Source organism: Cydia amplana, chromosome 6 (assembly GCF_948474715.1).
Source record: "Cydia amplana chromosome 6, ilCydAmpl1.1, whole genome shotgun sequence".
Lineage (NCBI taxonomy): Eukaryota > Metazoa > Arthropoda > Insecta > Lepidoptera > Tortricidae > Cydia > Cydia amplana.
In genome coordinates, this window is record NC_086074.1 from 1,301,332 (window position 1) to 1,323,433 (window position 22,102).

At 37.4% G+C, this 22,102-nt stretch overlaps 2 protein-coding genes and 1 long non-coding RNA gene across 3 annotated transcripts in view; 2 read left to right on the forward strand and 1 right to left on the reverse strand.

The window, feature by feature from the left end:
• The window catches only part of LOC134648615 (somatostatin receptor type 2), a 358,966-nt gene that overhangs the window by 77,173 nt on the left and 259,691 nt on the right, over positions 1–22,102 (forward strand). The window lies entirely within an intron of this gene.
• LOC134649186 (3-oxoacyl-[acyl-carrier-protein] reductase FabG-like) lies at positions 9,573–10,336 on the forward strand. Its single transcript, XM_063503903.1, has one exon. It carries the CDS (start codon positions 9,573–9,575, stop codon positions 10,332–10,334), a length of 762 nt encoding a protein of 253 aa, XP_063359973.1. The 3' UTR covers positions 10,335–10,336.
• Positions 16,466–16,690, reverse strand: LOC134649187 (uncharacterized). Its single transcript, XR_010096938.1, has 2 exons — positions 16,650–16,690; positions 16,466–16,619 (listed from the first exon to the last, which is right to left on the reverse strand). It is a non-coding gene; the product is annotated as an uncharacterized LOC134649187 (long non-coding RNA).

Sequence of the window (22,102 nt, forward strand, 5' to 3'; positions counted from 1 at the left end):
ATTCATCGTAATTATCACTCAACTAATTATTATTTTCTAGGACGCAACTCAAAAGCTTCATTTAAAACGTGTGCTATATAGCCACAACTCAAAAGGGCCGTTAGTTCACGTGCGAACGCCAGACGGCAGACTGGCAAGTGGCTGTATTGCAGGGAATCGTCTGACAATTTATGGTCAAATCCATAAGGCCACTTGTGTGAAAAAGGCTCTTAAAGACCTTTTTTGCTATGGCTCTCGAAATAAGGTCGTAAATTGAACAATTTTGAATACGAATCTGCAATAATCCAGAAAATTAAAAATTTTGAATTGTGGCCGTATAGCAGGCACACGGCGTTATATCTACAGATTATTAAAAATATAAGAACTGTTTAATAATGTGCAATTGGTAAGAATATTGTATGTATACCTACCAGATCATGCATGGCCAGTTTTTATCGTACAGTCTTCTCTTTATACTCTTTATTGCTTTTATTTTTTATTACTAGCACTTTATATTTATTGCTATCAAATTATATAATAAACCATAAAGTATTAGTATTTGAAGTCTTATACAAAATACTATTTTGATAGTAGCATGTAGGTATACCTACTGTATTTCTAATTTTCTACTCGTATTGCAACATTGCAAGCAAAAACTACCTGCTCAGAAAAGGGTTTTGTAAACCGTTTATTGAATTTCGACTCTATGAACCACGAAATAAGGTTAAATATGACAGAAATAACAAAATATAACTGAAAACTAAAACACTATTTAAGCAACAAATCGACGTCCGATTTCGTGAAATTCTTCTAACTTGTACATTAGGATTGAACATGAAGTACATAAGTAAGTAAGTAATATTTATATGTGAAACACAGGTTATATACAGATGACAGTGAGTTGATACAGTACTCTGTGATCTACCATATAGGTGTACAAATATTTAGTCTTCTTATATCTAACTTATTATCTAGATAGCTTAGAACTTATTACATATTTACATCATAGCAAATTAATTGAACAAACTAGAGAACGTGAGTTAAAGAAAGGAAGTAATAAAAGAATAACCCCGTTAATCTAGCACAGCGTCTTGCAGTGGACTCGGCACGCGCCGTCGCCATTGTGAGCGGTTCACATGCTGGGCTTCATCCGCACATAATTTCGATGGTCCAAGTCATTGAAATGGCTTTAAAAAAATATGCAATTCAAACAGAAAACAATTCAGCCAATAGAGTCTAAGCTGCTTTGGATTTTTATAAACGTCATATTTTTATCGAAATTTAGGCCCACGTTGGGAGCCACGTATAACCGGGGATGATCAGAGCCCGTACCTTGACTCTTGAGTCACCGACAGTGTCAAAACTGACATTTACGCTATCGAGAACGTAATTTACTTTCTATACATCTCGTTTCCAATATGCGAGTACGAGCGAGATGTATAGAAAGTAAATTACGTTCTCGACGGCGTTTATGTCAGTGTCAAACTGATGGTAGCCGTATAGAAAGGGTCCAGTGATTAACGCAAAACACACACCTCGTAATTTTTACACTAGTTGTTGCATTACATTGCATAAATGCATACTCTATATTATAGCTGAGGTGATCCGTCAGTAATGCGGCTTAACGCCACTTACACCATTCCATTAACCCGGGGTTAACCGGTTAAACCATTAACCTAGTGTTGAATTATACTGGTAACCATGGTAACTCCAGGTTTAACCGGTTAACCCCGGGTTAGTGGGATGGTGCAAGTGGCCCTTAAGTTACTTATTATTGTCTGTGTGATCAGATTTGTCCAATGAAACGCCCTCGCTTATCCCTCGCGTCTCCGCAATAAAATACCCGTAAATTCCCTTCAGCATTTCAGCAAATATCCCGGAAGGGTCGGAATCTCTAGACAGGTGTCTGAAAATCCATAATCCATCTCACTGCCCTTACGAGTATATTATTCTGATTGTAATGTGGAGAACATATTGTTACAAATACCTAAGGGAAAGTAAATAAACTGTGTCATTTATTTATGTTCGGATTCTTATCTCGTATTCATCTTTTTCTTATAGCAAAGAGGTATTTAGATATTCACTACATTTTCTGTAAGTATACATTTTTGGAGCTTACCAAATATAAATGTTTTTTGTCTTTCTGCCGTCTTAAGTATAAATCATTGATAAAACAAATAAAAAAATAAAATAAAAAAGCCTTTTATTTGTGATCCCTTTGAACAGTTTTAACCATGTTATAACAGTCTACTAAAATAATATTATTTTGGGATCCCCTCTTGGGTGAAGGCCTCCTCCAGCTTTTGCCACCTATCTCGGTCTTGGGCCACATGTGGCCACCCCATGCCAGCAATTTTCTTTATATCATCCACCCAGCGCTTGAGCGGGTGTCCTGCGTGTCTATCCCCACTCCCCAGTCCTCTCCACTCTGTCACTCGTTTCGCCCATCTCGAGCTATCGTAGCGTGCAATGTGTCCTGCCCATCTCCACTTCATTTTCTTGACAAACTGTAATGCATCAATTACTTTCGTTCTTTCTCGAATGTTCTTATTTTTGATCTTATCTTTCCTCTTGATGTTGAGTAGGCTTCTCTCCATCGCTCTTTGACAAACCGAAATTTTTTGAGCATTTTTTTTTAGTTAGACTCCACGTCTGGCAGGCGTATGTCAATGTTGGTAGGATGCATGAGTCCATAAGTTTCTTTTTAAGTGGTATTGGCATTTTTGATTTGAACAAATGTTTTAGTGACCAGTAGCGTTTCCAACTCGATGTTATGCGCCTCTCTATTTCTGCTGTATCTGTATCCAAGAATGATATTAGTTATAAATCATTGATAGCCAAGTAAAACTTTTGAGTAAGATATTTTTCAATTTACTAAGCACCCGTAGTATAAAAATAGCTACACTGAACAAAGACATGTCCTCGAGATCTTAAAAAAGACTTACGTACACCTACAGGCTGATATCTGGAGTCTAATTCAAACATAAAAAGCGACCAAGTGCGAGTCGGACTCGCCCATGAAGGGTTCCGTATTTAGGGGATTTATGACGTAGGTATTAAAAACAACTACTTAAACGATCTCGTTTAAACCAATTTTCGGTGGAAGTCTGCATGGTAATGTACATCATATATTTTTGTAGTTTTATCATTCTCTTATTTTAGAAGTTACAGGGGGGGGGGGACACATTTTACCATTTTGGAAGAGTCTCTCGCGCAAACTATTCAGTTTAGAAAAAAATGATATTAGGAACCTCAATATCATTTTTGAAGACCTATCCATAGATACCCCACACGTATGGCTTTGATGAAAAAAATTTTGAGTTTGAGTTCTAAGTATGGGGAACCCCCAAAATTTATTGTTTTTTTTTCTATTTTCGTGTGAAAATCTTAATGCGGTTCACAGAATACATCTACTTATCAAGTTTCAACAGTATAGTTCTTATAGTTTCGGAAAAAAGTGGCTGTGACATACGGACGGACAGACAGACAGACAGACTTGACGAATCCATAAGGGTTCCGTTTTTTGCCATTTGGCTACGGGACCCTAATGATATCATTCTATACGAAGAAAGACGAAAGAAACGCACGCGCGAATTTTAACAATAGGACATTATGTAGATATTAAAATTTACGTTTGAATTGGCCTCTAGTACTGAAGGATTCCTTGTTTTCATCAGTAACGTACAGCTATATTAATTTTTCTTTGAACAAGTGTACTTTTATCTATTTTATCTATTTTGCTTACTTATTTGAAATATTTTCAGAATCATTGAATAGAATATAGACCTAGAATAGCTCACAACACAATAAAACATTCAATTTAGAAGTATCAAAGAAACAGAACTATTTTTAGACCTATACATAATATTCAAAGCAGGCAGATTAAATCTATTGTGGGCGAAAACTAATATGATATACGATAACAGGGGTCTTGACAGCGAAACGTGTAAGTTACAGACTTACTTTGGAATGTATGCGTCAAAACATTATACAGTGTGTGGCCTATAACGCGGGCGAAAAATTAAAACGTAGATTCTACTCCTCAAACAATAAAACTTTTGTTCAACAACTTTTTGAAATTATGTAGTCTTAAAATTGTCCCTTTTTCAAACAAACTAAATAATATTTTCAATGTACTTTAAATTCCGTCTAATTGACATTGCCCGTCAGTCTTGTCACCGTACAGGCATAATCAATTTCGTAATACATTGCGTGTTCGATTAAATTTTAAAGTGTTTTAAAATACAAACCACAAGTTATTTTTAAAAGTCGCTGAACAAACATTGTCTAGTTTGAGGAGTAGAATCTAAGTTTTAATTTTTCGGACGATAACGGACAGAAGGCAATGCCAGCAAAACTATAATTGAAGGATACACGGAAAGAACATGTCTAGTCACTCTGACAACATTTTGAGTTATAGCGGTTTGAAAGGAACGATGTACATAATTAACTATATAATTTTAAAGTGAGAAAAAAAGGAGATATAGGTACTTATTAATAATTACAGAGATTAAAATCTCATTATTGAAAAAAAAAACTATACATGTTCTTTCCGTGTACCCTTCAAATAGTGATGGTAGTGTAGACCAGCGGTCGGCAACTTTTTAGCAGCCAAGGGCCACATAGTAGTTTACGAAGTTGACGCGGGCCGCATTTTGTTAATATTTATGACTTTATCAGATATTGTCGTTTGTCAATATTACATACAAAATAGCCAGGGAGGCTCGCGGGCCGCAAGTGACAGGTTCACGGGCCGCGGGTTGCCGACCGCTGGTGTAGACAACAAGTAAAATTAAAATCAATAAGCCAGTTACTAACCGATATATTAATAAATTTCAAGAAATAAACATAAATTCATATCGCGCTTTTCAAAAGTAAATATTTTGCTCTTATTCCCACTACCGACTAAGAATGATTGGATTCGCCCGTTTAGTAGGATTTTGCAGCAAATATAACATATTTCATGGGCCTCATTTCGTTTCGTTTGAATAGGACCGGTTTCTCGAATACAGGAGAAATGAAGCATTCTAATTTAAGCGGAAAACACACGGGCCGCGCTGCGCACCGCGGGGATACCTAGGGCAAAGAGAATTTGAAATACCTAGAGGCGCATTGTCAAAGTAAATTATGTAGCCACAGTAGATTTACTGCCATCCAAGATTAAAACCAGGTTAGAACCAGGGCTCGGAACCGGTATTGAAAAATCTGTTAATATCGTTATATTATTTCGTTCATTAAAAAATCGGTTAAAAGATGGAACGGGAACTAAATAATTACGTTCTCTCGCCTAACCGGTAAGAAGAGGGAACGGAATTTAATGGTTCGCAGGGAACGATATAATACCGGTTACTGCCGGCTTTCGGAGACTCTCGGTTAAGTTCGTTGTCTTACGTGAAAGAGATAGCAATACTTATTCGTTTTATCTCGCTTCGATATTTACAATTTAACCGGTTAATTTCGTTCCACGAAAACGGAAGGCGAACGAATATGGCATAAATCAGTTTCACAATAGAACAGTTCTTTAACCGGTAACCGCAAACGGAAACGAAATCCTTTTCATTCCCGGGTGAATGAATGAAACCGGTTTGAAAAATAAAACGGTTTCCGAGCCCTGGTTAGAACGCTATTTGACTTTGATCCTTATTCTTTCACTGATATGTGTCATAAATTAACGCCATCTACTCAAGACAAGGCCAAACGTATGGTGCAATCTTCGAGCGATGGCGCCATACCTGCGGCCTACTGTCACACAGGACCGGGAAAAGTGGTGCTGTCTTGTGTCGGAGGCCAAGTCTCATTGTGGGTTGCTGAGCTAACGGAATAAGTAAGTACAGGCTCTAGGGTTAATGATACATTAAAATTAAAATGACACGAATCGTTGCGTTGTGTGGCATCTTACCGCCCCGTGTGTTTTAAGTACGCCTTATATCCCTAAGCAAGTGTGCACAGGAAAAAATGTTCAGTTATATTGTTTAATCTACTCTTATACAAGTAGATATGAATTCTTTGTTGGGTTGTTATTGAAGTTGAGACTGGCAACGACAGCCAGTTGAATTTAAAATAAATCTGTTTATCAGTTTTCCTTGTCGAACACGTTGCGGCCGATTCTGATTTCATCATTATGTGCATAAATCTGATTTATATTGAGCTATTTACAGTTTAACTCACGTGTTTTTAGTCACTCGCGCGACATGTTTCGGAGAGACTAGGTCTCTATTTTAACAGTGCATGTAGCGTTCACGATGGCCGTGCGCTGCGTACTGCTGCCCGCCGCGCCGCGCGCTGGCGCGCGATGACGTCTTGTACTGTCGTTGTAGGCGGGCACGGTGGCTGGTTTGGATCACCCCAATACTTGTAACGATTTTTATTAAAATAGATTTATATTATTTACGATTTAGACCTAGTTATGACAGGACATTGACGTCACTTTTATTTATTGCCTGATCAATGCTCTACTAGTCTAGATTGACGAGGAGCGTGGTTTAACTGGTACCTAGGACTTGCCGATTATTTTTTAGCTTTTAGTACCTCATTTTCATTTGTTTATATAAGTGTGTATTGTGGCAAACGAATAAATGGTTTATCTATCAATCAACGTGGCCTGAACGGGGTTGAACACTGCCTTTGTTTCCCATAAAGTTTTAGGTCATAATGTATTGTTAGTCATAATATTATCATTAGTCATAAAACTGAAACCGTTAACTTTTCAGGATTTTCGTAAGGACATCCTATAGATAGGTTAGGTTAGGTTTGTTTTATGGCAATCCTGAAAAGTGACGCGTTCTGAACCAAATGACTAATGAAAATGCGGGCAAACAATACATTATGACTTAAAAATATTTGGGAAACAATAGAGACCCGGCTTGAACTCATTGTCTAATAACACCAAAATCCACCAAATGAAATAAATCAATCTTCATAGTGTACTCGAATTTAACAACATAGTACCCATATCAAGTCCCTGTGATTCGATTAAGCAGCCCATTATAGCGGTACGTGGCCACATTAAGGGACCTTTAAGGCCATTGAGAACTAAATGACAGTCGAGAGTAACCTAATATAGGATTCTTGGTACAGTCATAGAATCGAAATGTTTATTTGTTAGTCCCTATTACACTATGTACCAAATCGTCTTAATGTCATAAAAGTCATATGTGATGTTCTTATCGAAGCCCCCCCCCCATTAGTTGTCAGAGAAAATTGATGTCAATGACAAAAAATAAAAACGAAAGAGTTTTTCGAAAATTTCAAAGTCTAGTTTCTAGGTTGAGTGGGATCTCACGAAAAAGCTCAAATTGAACATTTCAAATCAATTTTTATTTTTTTATCTTTGAACCAATGTATATAAATTCAACTTAAATTAAACCAGGAAAAAGGAAAAAATATGGCCCTAAACATTAGGAAAAGCAAGGCAAGTGAAATTCTAAATGGAATTATTTATATAATGTTTAAATATGAAACGTAAGGAAGAACACGTGTAAGATATTACTGGGAATACTGCCACGAGTAGTTTAGAAATATGAAATTACTGAACCCTAAAAACAACGTTTAAATAAATGATTAATTTGAAAACTGCCATTAGGATGCATCCTTTAAACAAGCTACTGATCATGATGGTAGAGTAGGTACAGACGACACAATAGCTAGCATAATTTCAAGTCTTAATATCCAAGCAAGGCCATGATCTTAGGCAAGCATTATACTAAAATCAAAACTGGCAAAAATTCTAATAAAGATAACACTTTTGCATCAAAATGTATTTTATTCATGCTTTAAATTGTCTAAAATCCTACTTAAGTAAACAATTTATTGGTTAAGTTTCTAAAGCGCACAACTAATAGAATAGTTAATGAGAGTTTTTAAGCTCAAAACACAATCCGACGATAAAAAGGAAAAGTTATCTTTGGCACATAGAAGATATCCAACTAGATCTAGCACATATTAAATTCTCGCGTTCACCACATTTAGGTTTAAGGATGACACACGCTAGACCGGGCCGTGGCCAGGCCGGAGCTTCCAGAGCTTCGTTTTATATGGAAAGCATTACGTCATCACCGGGGCCCGGGGGTGGCACGCGAGTCCAAGTCTCACCCAAGACAGTAATTTTTCCACTTTTAAATTTATGACCTACTTAGATCAATGAGATATTGTAAATAACAATTCGTCATCGGTTCTGTAACAGTGCCGAATTATGAAAAAGTCATTACCCGGTTACCCGTGATTATTTGTTTATTTGGGTATCGGAGATAGTAACACTAAATGAATAGGTATGCCTCTTTTATGTAACAACGCTTAAAAATTTTCTTAAAATTATAAACGTCTAATAAATTATGTAGTAATAAATTGAGGGTAGCACTATGAAATGTCATGAGAATCGTACAATTAAAATACTTGTACCTACCTAGTGCTGTAGTGTAGTACTATATAAGTAGGTATTATTATAGTAATAGTGCCTAATATCTGTATGTGGTAGCTAGCTTATGGTGCCTACTTGAACCACTGTGGTGCACTACACATGTGCTTAAATGAATAATGAAATTTGTAAACATGTAGTTAACTTAGTTAATAAGTGTGTGTGTGTACCTCCTAACATTAGTTGTAAGATTAAAATGTGTCACTAACGAAATTGATCCTTTGTTGGTTTTAAATAAAAATTTAAATTTTAAATTTTATGCTACGATGGTTTAGAGTTTTATGTCGCGGAATCTAAGGGGAGTTGTCTATGTTTTTTAAACTTGCAACAGTTGCAACTTCTCTGGAGTCATTATGTATCTCGAATTGCCATCGTAATTTTCTTGACTGTTATGTTAGCGAAGAGTTGCCAAGTCTGTAATGGGGCAAATGGCTGTGCCAAGTGTTATGATATGAGAATAAAATGTAACGTATGCTCAACGTTACGACTATTACAGTAAGCGCTGTCATTATTCTTGACTTAATGGTGTTGCCAGATATTTTCCTGTTCCGCTTTTGTTTTTCTCTGCCTTTGAAACAAATACTTACATATAGTGTGTCAAAGGTCTGTTTGATTTCAAACATAGACAGAGAGGATCATACTATCTTTGTCTAACACTAGTACTAGCACAGAAAGGGATGAGTATAGTTTTTTTTGTTCCTATTTACTGACAAGATTTGGTTGACCCAGTATATTAGGAATTTATAGCAAGTTAAACCTAAGCAAAGCAAATTTTGTACTAAGAATACCTACAGTTCACTTGTAGTTGTGATTGGGACAATTTCATTGTTTTGTATATACCTAACTTCTCGATAGTAATAACACTATATAATAACTCAATGGTGAATTTTACAAGAAATTGGTGTTCAACTAAGTGCTTTTGTTCTACCAAGTGAGTTTGCCTAACTATTTAGTTTTTATTTTAATCATTATATATACACCTTTGTATTCAACTCAATAATGTTATTGTAACAGCTATTTTTAGACGATAATAGCTGATAAAATAATGCACTGTGATCCGGTAAGTCGAATGCATTTGATAAGAATATGTGATAATGATAAGACTTCATAATAAAAAGAGTTTCCTAAAAAAATGCTCAGTCGTTGTATATCAGCACACCATTCATTTAATATTAACGCAATGAGTTTCACTGGTAAAGTGGTCATCGTGACTGGAGCTGCCTCCGGGATAGGAGCTGCCACAGCCAAAGCACTAGCCAGAGAAGGTGCCAAGGTAGTCCTGGTGGATAAAGACGCAGATAAACTACAAGAAGTCGCCAAGGAATGCGAACAGCACGGCAACAAACCTCTCATCATCATAGCAGATGTCACTAAAGATGAAGATGTCAGAGCCATAGTGAAAAACACGATCAACAACTTTGGACAGTTGGACGTCCTGATCAATAATGCGGGGATTGCCAGGTTTGCAACTTTCTTGGACAAAAATCTTATGGAATATTTCGATTTACTCATGAACACGAATTTACGCTCCGTGGTCTATTTGACACACCTCGCTGCTCCATACCTGATCAAGACTAAGGGTAACATCGTGAATAATTCAAGCATCGCCGCTTTGCGTGTCATAGGACAGTTAGAAGGTCCATATGCAGTTACAAAAGCAGGCGTAAGTCACTTCACTCGCTGCGTTGCCTTAGATCTGGCCCCACATGGGGTGAGAGTGAATGAGGTAGCTGTAGGGGGAACCAACACGAGTATAGTAGAAAATGCAGGGATAACAAACGGCGATGAATTATGGGAGAAATTTATTAAAGAACGCACTGTGTTGAAAAAAATGTCGGAGCCTGAAGAGATAGCGGATCTGATTCAGTACTTGGCGAGTGATAAGGCTAGGAGCATCACTGGATCGACGTTCGTTTGTGATAACGGGACTTTATTGCTGTAAATCATAATCAACCATAAGTTGTTGACTACTGTGGATTACACAGGGATACTACAATGGATTAAATTTTTTGTATAATTTCAATGTTATCACTACATAGTATAAAACAAAGTCGCTTCCCTGTATGTTCCTATGTATGCTTAGATCTTTAAAACTACGCAACGGATATTGATGCGGTTTATTTTAAAAGATAGAGTGATTCAAAAGGAAGATTTATGTATAATTTGTTAACCCGTGCGAAGCCGGGCGGGTCGCTAGTTACCAATAAATTATGATTATTTTTAATATTGTGATTGTACACTTTTTGGTTACAAGTCAGCAGTACTCACAAATATCTGAACACGCCTCTATAATCAAGGGCTATGGAGTGCGTGCTCAGATATTTTGATCACCTCGGCCGCTCGGATGTATCTGATGTTGACTGTACCTACAGCCGGGTTAATAACACCTAGAGCCCAAATCTGATTTAATAATTTACGGTTTCGATCTTGATTTGACACGACCTCGAAGATCGCTCCCGATGATTGGTGCATGCGACATGAAGTGAAAGTCGTGGGTTAGATGCGTCCAATCACCAAGACGATCGTCCATGCCCACAGACAATCCAACCTCTAGACATAGCATAGTCGCGCTACCCCCTCTGCCACACATACGGTAGCGTTACTCCATCTTCGAGTCAATCCTGTGCCGTGATTGGTCCGTGTTTTTGAACGGACCAATTACGGCACGGGATTCGCTCACCTCGTCCCCCCGCACCCCCGTATTTTTGGCAGCATCGGTTTCATGAAAGAATTGGCCTAAGCTCAGTCTAGAGGTTGGATTGTCAGTGTCCATGCCATGCCATATCAAAACCAGTTTCAAAGTATAATCTAACAAAATATTAATCGACCTCCTAGACTTAATTTGTTAACAAAACTAAGCACTCTTTTCATTTAAACTATTTTTCAATGTTAATGAAAGTTTCTAGCTTTTTCAGACTTTAGTCTGGCAGCCATTAGCGCCAGGCGACTATTCTAGATTCTAGACTAGATTCTTGACTAGATCCTATTATAGATGCGACTTCTATTGTTGACTGTACCTTTTTTATCTCTGCTGATGTTTTGTCCCGCTATTTTTGCTTGGACTCGATTAAGAGTTTAACTTTTGAAGCACTTTTAACGTTGGACCGATTCAATCAAAGTGAAGTAGGTACCTATCTGCTGTAAGTATTTATTTATTATTTATTAACGCTACTCTAAATTCAACTCAGTATGGGGTTTAAAAAATATTGTACAGGTTTCTAAAGGGTCGTTTTATTGCGCATGTGACACTTTTGCTCTGCTATATTTCCGTCTGACATACCGATACTTACATTTTTGCCCTATACCTGTAAAGCAATTTTCGATTTAAGGATAACCGGGTCGACGGAGCCGTGTCCGGGCCGGAGCTTCAGGCGCTTACTTTTCTATGACAGATGACAGGTGCATCACGTGATGTTTTCCATCGAAAATGAAGCTCCGGAAGCGCCGGCCCAGACACGGCCGGGTCTAACGTGAGTCATCCTTTAAGAAGAGTGACCCGTTATATTTGATTGGCTACGGCCCAAGATATTTCTAAAAGTATAGAACCCTTTTGACTATCCTTTTTAATTACATTCGTAAACTTCACAAAAGAAACATTCCACAGCATTTACAAAATGATTACATTTATTACCGTAAATATGAATCACAAATACAAAGCTTCTGCTCATGAAAATAAACAATGTCGTAAAAAGCAAATCATTTTTACATTAAAATTTTACCCAGTTTTATTGTAGGTATGTCGAAATAACTCTTTTACTGTAGGAAATAACGATCAAATTGTTTATAAAGCACAAATAAAATCTTCAGTGAATGCCTACAATAAAACATGGGGTCGAGAGTCTGATGACAGGGAAAGGAAAATTTTCAGGTCTGCGGCGGTAGGCACGGTCGCATTTTTATCGCTTGTCACCATGCCTGTCACGTTCTAACAAGTATGTAAGTGCGAAAGTGACGGGCATAGTGGCAGGCGATAAAAATGGAACCTATGCTGCGCCCGCTGAGGATGATAGGCCTCGTGCGGAAAAGGATTGAATACAGCGTGCCGTAAAATGTGTCTACTTTTCTCCAAAATTCGAAATATAAAATAATTATTGCTTAAAAGCTAGGTACATACATGTATGTATACACAGTAATACGTAGGTAATAAATCACTACCTTAAATGCGACAATAAACATTATTAGATTCAATCTTCCCCCCACATCAAATAAAACGTTTCCCTTATTTGCTTTAGGCCTAAGGGGATTTCGTAAATATTGACGAGGACCATTTCTCAATATACTTTCACCGCAATGACATTGAAAACGTATTCTTGTACTTAACTCTTCCTAAAGATACCTCCTGGACTCAGACTATGGTTTAGTAGCTCGGTACTACTTAAACAGGGCTAGCTTGACTTATAAGTCAAGTGTAAGTCTTGGGCATTTGTGTAAAAGTCTGTGAAAACCCTACTGTGTTTTTGTGCGGTGTCGGCATTTACGCAAACATCATAGGCGTCGGTCTACTGTTACTATCATCATCATCAAATGCCTTAGCGTCTATTGCAGACGATTTATGGTGTAAGACATTACACCGCCTGGGACGGAATTAAGGAAACACGCAGGGATGCCCAGCACCTGCATTACCCTCTCGGCTTCATTGTCTTATCCCACAAGAAAGGCGACCCAATACGTGTGGAGACAGGTCGGCTGCAGGAATCTGCCGCTTATTTTAGCTCGCGCCTTACAGAAGCTCTATTCTAGGTTTTAATTTGGAGTATCCGTCTCCTAGATGGATTGCAAATCAATCCTAAGAGGACCATCTCCCCTGTAACGAAATAACTGCTTGCTTCGTTTGTGAACTTAGTCGCCTGGTACGACACCCTTATCCTATGTGAGGGTTGGCGCTATTCTAAAGCCGGCGACCACACGGCAACTGCACGCACACTGCACTGCGGCACTGTTACTATGCGAAAATATTATATTCGTCGAAGCTACCATATATCCCGCATGCATGCTTTTTACGTAACCACATGTACGTGCAGTGTAACATCCTAACATCCTAACAAAAGTCCTGGAAAACCAGCATTGTCTTAGGATTGTAATGTTACCTACATTACAATCCTAAGACAATGCTAACATTTACACAAGTAATTGCTTGTTGTATTTAGAAATGCTGCTATGTATAGTAGATTGTTAACCAAGGGATGAAATGATCCCTTGAACCCGAGTTAAACTCTCTACTTTTCATTTCGAATACGAGGAAAGTAAAATGCATGTCATTTTAAAAAACATGATCGAGTATAATTTTTATAGGTAGGTACTGTTTCTCGAAGGTGCTTTCAATTAGAACAGCGGTCGGCAGCCAAGGGCCACATAGTAGTTAACGAAGTTGACGGTTGCTTTGTTAATATTTATGACTTTATCAGACATTGTCGTTTGTCAATATTACATACAAAGTAGCCAGGGAGGCTCGCGGGCCGCGGGTTGCCGACCGCTGAATTAGAAGAATCGTTATTTATGAAATGGGGTTAAAATAAGAATGGAAATGTATAACAAATCCATTTAAAACCAAATTTCAATTGTTTATCTTAAAAAAATGAAAAAAAATCGCACTTGGAAAGTTAAATGCTCTAGTGCAGAAACGTATCATTTTCTGTACGCCTTTTAGAACAACAATGACCCTCTTTCAGAGCATGAGAAAAATGATAAATTATATATGTCGGAGCGAGACACCAGAAGGACGAATTGCAGCGTTACAGTTCATAGTTAGACGCCTGTATAAAGTCGATTAGCAATGTTTGGCTACGTATTATTTGCTTGTAACGAAATAATAAAGTTTCGTAGTGAATAACGCCACCATCTATTGGCGTATTGTTGAACTAAGATGACAGGTAGAAGGCTTTGGAACGTCAAGAGATGTATCTTGAGTGAACGTAGGCACGAGTGGGCATTTTTGTCGTTATGTTGGTAGACTGGTCAGGCAGGTTTACCAACTTGAATTGGAGGCGGGAGCGGTTGGCTCCGCCGCTGGAACTGGCTTCCTTCTTCTTGATCGGACCGCGCTAGAGATCGGACGTTAGCCAAGCTCGTGCCTGATTCGCTACGTTTCTGAAGGCTTATACCTGAAGGATTATTCTGAAAGCTTATAGATTCTCACGTTCTTTAACCGTGTAGCTAAGTGTTTTATTCTAAGTGTTATTTTGATTTCTTATGTGCCATTAGAAGCTTACTTTTGTGAAAATAAAGAAACTATGTGTTGTTTTGAAAAGATGTGTCCCGCCGAGTTTGTTGCCGGGTTCAATCTTCTCGGGTCAGAGGTGTAGGGTTGGAACCGGTTTAGTTTGACTGAAATAAAGATTTGAACGTTTTCATGTGATCTTTTTATTTTAAATCAAATCCAAATAGTGATTGGTCGTTTTGATTATTTAGTACTGAAATATAGTAGGCACTAGTATGGTTAACGGGTCCGAATGTTTATTTCATGCGTTGGTAGCATACCTACTATTTTGGCTGTGAAGTAATACATCGAGGTACCATGCCCACCACCCGCTATCAATAGCCCCACACAATTAGCCCCTCTCCCTCTTCGACATATATATTATGTCAGTATGCAATGTCAGTCACAGGTCACAGACACACTGGTACTTTTATGAGTTAAACTCGTTTAGTGAGCTTTGGGAACTTGCACTGACCACTGACCGACCATTTACCGGCAAGTTAGTGCAGCATAGTTTCTGCGAAATTTTGAGAGTAAACCTGCACTTGGCATGGCTTTGCTGAATTCCAAACATTAACTTAATATTAAACTGTTTTTACTTGCGAAGTTTAGTAAGTATGTATCTCGTATCCTAGGTACACCCAGTACCTACATCTAATAATCTTTAACAAAAGTGACTAAGTACCCAAAAAAATAAAAGCTGTTGGCGGTATGTGGAACTGCTTTCAAAAGGCGAGGAAATTCAATAAATATATCAAGGTTCCTAAATGTGCATGAAGTTTTGCGTTTGCTGTTTATGACCCTAACTGTACTTACCTAATATTCTAATTACATACAAAGAGGGAACGCCAGCAGCGTACTAGGTACATTCAGCCGGGTACCTATGGCCTAAATGCATACAATACCATTAATTTTTATATTTACCTAAGTATATTAAGTTTGTAAATTTCTGTACCTAATAAATGAACACATGCATTAAGTGACTAACATATCAAAAGAATATTTTTTGCTTTTCGGTTCGCTTTTTAACTACAGTCGTGTTTTTTATTTTATTTTTATTAACTTAAGACAATTTTTTTGGTACTGAACCCTAAAAACATAATTAAAAAAATAAGAGGATAAAACTCTAGCCTACTAGAATTGGGTACCATAGAGAGTACGGCATTTTTTTCTTGTTTCTAATTACTTAAGCTAATTACATTGCCTTATTTGAGGACTAAGATTATTCCACCGAATTCATTTAGAATTTTCTCTTTAAAGAAAGTTTTTCGCTACAAAACACTTTCAAAGCAACAAAGAAACTACGGCAGACTTTAATTTCATAAATTGTTTTCTGAGTAGTAATTTCATCACGTTAATTTGAGGGAGTATTCTAAATGCCTCTATTTCGGCATAGAGAAAAAATACATAGAGTGCTCACTCCATACATCAGTTCAGACTATTAATTTCAGTGTCTACATCTAGCATCGAGTAGCGGAACTATCAGTAATGCTACTTGACAATAGATGTAGCACCGACCGGAAAGTCTTATCTCAACAGCATAAGACTTTCCGGTCGGTGCTACATCTATTGTCAAGTAGCAGTACTGATAGTTCCGCTACTCGATGCTAGATGCTAATAGTCTTTTTGGTACTAAAACTGATGTATGGAGTGAGCACTCTATGTATTTTTTTCTCTATGATTTCGGTTACTTTCTAACGGCCCAATTCGAACAATGCTTATAAGATGTCACAGCGATACGATACTGATCTGTCAGTGTCATAAATAAATGACGTTTTTGGTTGGAGAAATGTCACTTTTGACACTGACAGTGGGACTTCCGGTTCGAACGCCATCTTAATAGTTAGCTTCGCAATTAATTCCTTTGTTTTTATATAGCTCATTAATATTGTTTAAAGTGTAATACTGATAGCTTATTATACAGTAAACTAATGTGGTGGTGTGCAGTGAATGGAGAATTAACCTTGAAGCGCGTTTAACCACCATTTTGGAGTCAACGGCCGGTAGTCCACGTGCTTCTTGTAAAGTCTGCTATCGCTTTACAAGAGCGAATAAAATCACCGTACACTGTCTTGTACTAACCGTACAATTTAAATCGTATTAGGGCGTTTTTTTTTGTTGTCCCCTACACATTTTTTTCAAATTTGGGATTTTTTATGTTATTTCTACTCAGAATCACGAGCTCTTTCTATCCTAATAGGAGAAAAAAAGTGTCCTAAGATTTTTATTTCCATTACGTCACCATTTTTCATAGACTTTGTATGGCGGTCGCGGAATGGAAATATCGAAAAATGTATGGACATATTGGGACACTTTTTTCTCCTATTAGGATAGAAAGAGCTCGTGATTCTGAGTAGAAATAACATAAAAAATCCCAAATTTGAAAAAAAAGTGTAGGGGACAACAAAAAAAAACGCCCATTACCTTGCTCCTACGACCTTGATACTAGCGAAATTGCCTCACTGGGCTGATTTAAAGAAGAAGAAGACACTGACAGTATCGTATCGCACACTTTTGTTAACATAGAAATAAGGATGTGTTCCGATATATTTGGCCACTTTGGCCGTCATTATGTATGATGTATGACCGACGCCATACATGAGGCGCATCCAAATAAATGGACCTACTCCCATCTGTCCCCAGCGGGGACTAGTAGGAATTAGGAATACACCTTTAATGCTGACTGTACCTAAGTACTTTCAGAAATCATTGTAAGTTTATGTGTTGTCAAGATTCCGATAAATTATACGATTTTCTTACTCTAAAGTCTCTAAATCACAAGCACTATATTCTACTCAGAAAAAAAAACTTATCCAATCCATTCACTTTACTTTTTCATGGGCATAAATGAGCGTTATCCAAAAAAGTGTACATTTCATTCATGTCTTCAAAATATTGACTTCTTGGGCTCATTTTACTCAGAATCATTTGTACATTCACGCCTCATACATGAAAAAATGTGTCCCAAAATTTTGTATGAAATTTTTTTTTTCCAGTGCGTCACGTTCATACAAATAAAAAAAACTTTCATACAAGAATGTGACGATCAGGAAAGGAAATTTTTGGACACATTTTTTTATGTATGAGGCGTGAATGTACAAATGATTCTCAGTAAAATGAGCCCAAGAAGTCAATATTTTGAAGACATGAATGAAATGTACACTTTTTTTGGAAAACGCTCAAATATGGAAGTATAGCGTTATAGAAATTGAAAACAGCAGAATAATAAAATTAAGAAACGTTTTTCTCCTAAATAGTAGAATCGGTCGCGGCGGTAATTTCATTCGATAGCGTGACGTGACACGTGACGTAAGCGTTTGCATTAAGTATAATTTTGTATGGGATTTTGAGTTTCCAGAACGTCCCGCTTGGCGCGCTGTTCAAAATCCCATACAATAGACATAACGCAAACGCGAACGCTCGTCACACTATCGAATGAAATTTACATTAGGGGTTCTAAAGGGGCCCACTGATTACCAGACCGCCGGACGATATCGGCCTGTCAGTTGTTCGGAACTGTCAACTTTTTGTTCTAACTGACAGGCCAATATCGTCCGGCGGACTGTTAATCAGTGGGTCCCTTACAAAATTCTAAAGACGTGAAATATCGTCGATACATCCAGAATCGACCCCCGCCAACTAAATCGCACTTTATAAATCCCTTTTTAATTAGTTTCCTAGCGACATGCCACACCTATTACAATTTGCATCTTAATGCAAAATATGCATTCCGCTCCGTAAAAATGTAAAAATAAAGCTATGCGTTTTGCATATTTGAGCTGGTCTGCCTTTTAGAAAACTTCGTTATTTTAAAATGTGCATTAAAATTATATGGTTTAATATATTTAAGGTCTTTGCAGGACTACTCTCTATCGTTCGTGAATATATGTTTCTTGGTATAGTATAGTAGATTGTACAACAAGGGCATAAAGTGACCCATTTTTAGTCGAGGCAATTTTTTGGTCTGAGTGAAGCGAAGACCAAAGTAGTAGACGAGGGTAAAAATTGCCCTTGTTGTACACTCTGCATTTCACTTCGATTGCGAGGAAAATAAATTATATTTTTCACGGCAATTTACACCACGAAATTTTCGTAAAGCGAATGAACATAATACATATACTTGGTCAACCAGATCTTGACAGTAGAAAAAGGCGGCAAATTTGAAAAATGTAGGCGCGAAGAGATATCGTCCCATAGAAAATTTGAATTTCGCGCCTTTTTTTACTGACAAGATTTGGTTGACTAGCTATACCTAACCAATTCCTGCCAACTAACTTTTTAATTTTTTTTTAATTTTCAACATGTGATCAGAGTTTCAGACGCTTGGTTTTCTGCCAAGTGAAACATTTCGGAGCATTTTTGAACGATAATCGACTCCTATTTTATGTGTCTTTAGTCTTAGAAGAAAATTGTACTTTTATGCTCTAGAGCATAAAATGCGATTTATGTCGTCTACGCACGACATAAAGGTGCACTTTTTGAGCATGAGAAGTGAAAAACTTATTAAACACTGATGTAAAAAGTAATGAAATAAATGCATTTGTATTTGTATTTGTATTTGTAATCATATTGTTTTGTATGCTATAAATGAAATTGGTCATCACACTAATATTATTAAATAACAAATGCACGTTTCCTGACTGACTGATTCATAAACTAACTAACTAACTATTACGGCTCAGCGACCCAAAGAGGATCTTGGCCTCCGAAACGAGAGCACACCACTTTTCCCGATCCTGCGCCATTCATAAACGCGGAGCCGAAACTACAAAAGCTAGTTTTAAATAAATGTGAGTAATCAACTTCAAAAAGGATGTTCCCATTGCTTCTGAATCTTTGTTTTTTTATAAAGGTGCATGTTTTCCGATTTCAGATACTTAAGGGGCCCACTGATTACCAGTCCGTCGGACGGTATCGGCCTGTCAGTTGTTCGGAGCTGTCAACTTTTTGTTCTAACTGACAGGCCGATATCGTCCGGCGGACTATTAATCAGTGGGCCCCTTTAGATAAATTTTTGCCATCCATTAGGTTAGCTTATGTCTAATATCAATTTTCATATGATTTGTAGAAACATTGAGGGAGTTCTTAAAATATTTATTTTGTCTTCTGAATGCGCCATTTTGTGAGATAGAACTGCTAACGGTGACTCACGCTAGACCGGACCGGGGCCGGGCCCGAGCTTCCGGCGCTTCGTTTTCTATAAAAAGCTCCACGTGATCACGGATCAGCCGTCATAGAAAATGATATGACGGACGCCTGGGCCCGAGCCCGGCCCGGTCTAACGTGAGTCCTTAATGAAGACCATTTAATAATGACGACATTTTTAACTGTAATTATTGTGAAGAAGTTTCTTTTTTGCTAAAGAATATCAAATTTAATCATGGCGGCCTACATCATATAATCCAATATGAAATGTGACATGCATCCCTGATCCAGAGGTCAATAAAGGGTTGGAGGTCTCGTTATCGGGTCCGTTTGACCCTTAACTGCGGGTATCGGTATTCCTTTACAAATAACTTTCGGTCTATTATTAACTTCCGGGTTTGAATACAAAATAGTGGGTCTGGATCGGACAGCCTACATATTAGGTACGTTTAAATATAGGGTAACAAATAACTAGAAGCTTAATTAAGAGTCCACAGCAAGCTGCGTTATTCACCTTCCCATACAAACGTTCTCATTTTAAAACTGGTTGGATTGTAAACTTTGCACATACAATGACATGAAGTATATATCTATACCTGTAATTAATTTATTACGCCTGTATCACGGGCGAATAATTAAAACGTAGATTCTAACAGACTCCTCAAACAATAAAACTTTTGTTCAACAACTTTTTGAAATTATGTAGTCTTAAGATTGTCCTTTTTTCAAACAAACTAAATAATATTTTCAATGTACTTTAAATTCCGTCTAATTGACATTGCCTGTCAGTCTTGTCACCGTAGCTACAGGCATAATCAATTTCGTAATACATTGCGTGTTCGAATAAATTTTAAAGTGTTTTAAAATCCAAACCACAAGGTATTTTTAAAAGTCGCTGAATATACATTGTCTAGTTTGAGGAGTAGAATCTACGTTTTAATTTTTCGCCCGTGTTACAGGCCACACGCTGTATATTCAGCTGTAGCTTATAAAACAAGCAAAATAGATCAAAACCACCTTTCCAACCACCAGACCTTTTTGTATGAAAAACTTAAATTCGTTGCATTTTTTTAACAATGGTATCTGAAGCTACATAAACTAATTATAGGACTAGATATACCTTATCCTGTTGTAAACAGTACAAAGTCTCAGAGCAATCTAGCTAATTGTTTTAAAATGAGAGCGGTAACCTGTAACTACGTTGGTTTTGAGAACCGAGGTTGCTGCGGACTCTTAACAGTATAGAAAACTGTATAGTCGCTTGTAATACGTGGGCCATACTGAAAGTTTCTGGATTCTGATATATGAGACGACTTATTTAAAAAAAATATATGATGTACATTACCATGCAAACTTCCACCGAAAATTGGTTTGAACGAGATCTAATAAGTAGTTTTTTTTAATACGTCATAAATCCCCTAAATACGGAACCCTTCATGGGCGAGTCCGACTCGCACTTGGCCGCTTTTCTCTAAGTGGCCAGTCCAGGAATTTTCAATATGCCACACTTCGAAGCCAGCAAAAGTATGTGACACGCTCTTATGGCTCTACAAATAAGATCGTGTCAGATATTTTTGCTGCCCTCGTTGTGTAATTTATTATTGCAGGTGACTGTAGCTACAACAATGCTTTCTCATCCGAATTATGACCTTAAATAACATGAAATTAGTTACCTAATCATAATTTCTTTCTCGATAATAAGTTATTTATTATTTTCCTCGTGGTAGCCACGTCAGAACGACGAAAACAATTTAGGAGCAGAAATTTAATCTTTGATAATCAATCAATATTCAATAAGCGGGTAAGCTGTTTTGCCGACGATTTATTAACACAGAGGCTAATTCGGACTTATATTATGACATCAAAATGATATATAAATGATGTCGGTCGCGCGTGCGTTGTGCTCATACTTGTCCGTACATGTATTGGGTGCGAGCGAGACGCACGGGCGACTGACATCAGTTATATATCATGTTGATGTCACAATGTATGTTTGAATTACTTTGAATTGCCCTCACTGGCTCAGAGGCCGAAAATATGCTTAAGATTTATCGGACATTTTCGGCCGGCGGTAAGAGCGAGATGCATAGAAAGTAAGTTACGTTTTCGTTAGCGTGTATGTGCCCGATTCTGATTTTGAAATAGACATCTACTAGATATAACCTGTCAAATTTGACATTTCCGCGATTCTGGAGCATAGACTAGGAATCCTCGTCTATGTTCTGGAGATACTCTTGAACGTTTTTTACAATATCTAAAACGTCTCGTTATGTATTTTTAGATCTCAAAACGATTTTGAAACGATCTTAAAACGATAATTTAACGTAAAAGTGACATTGGTTGCCCGAATTGAGCTGCAAAAGATACTT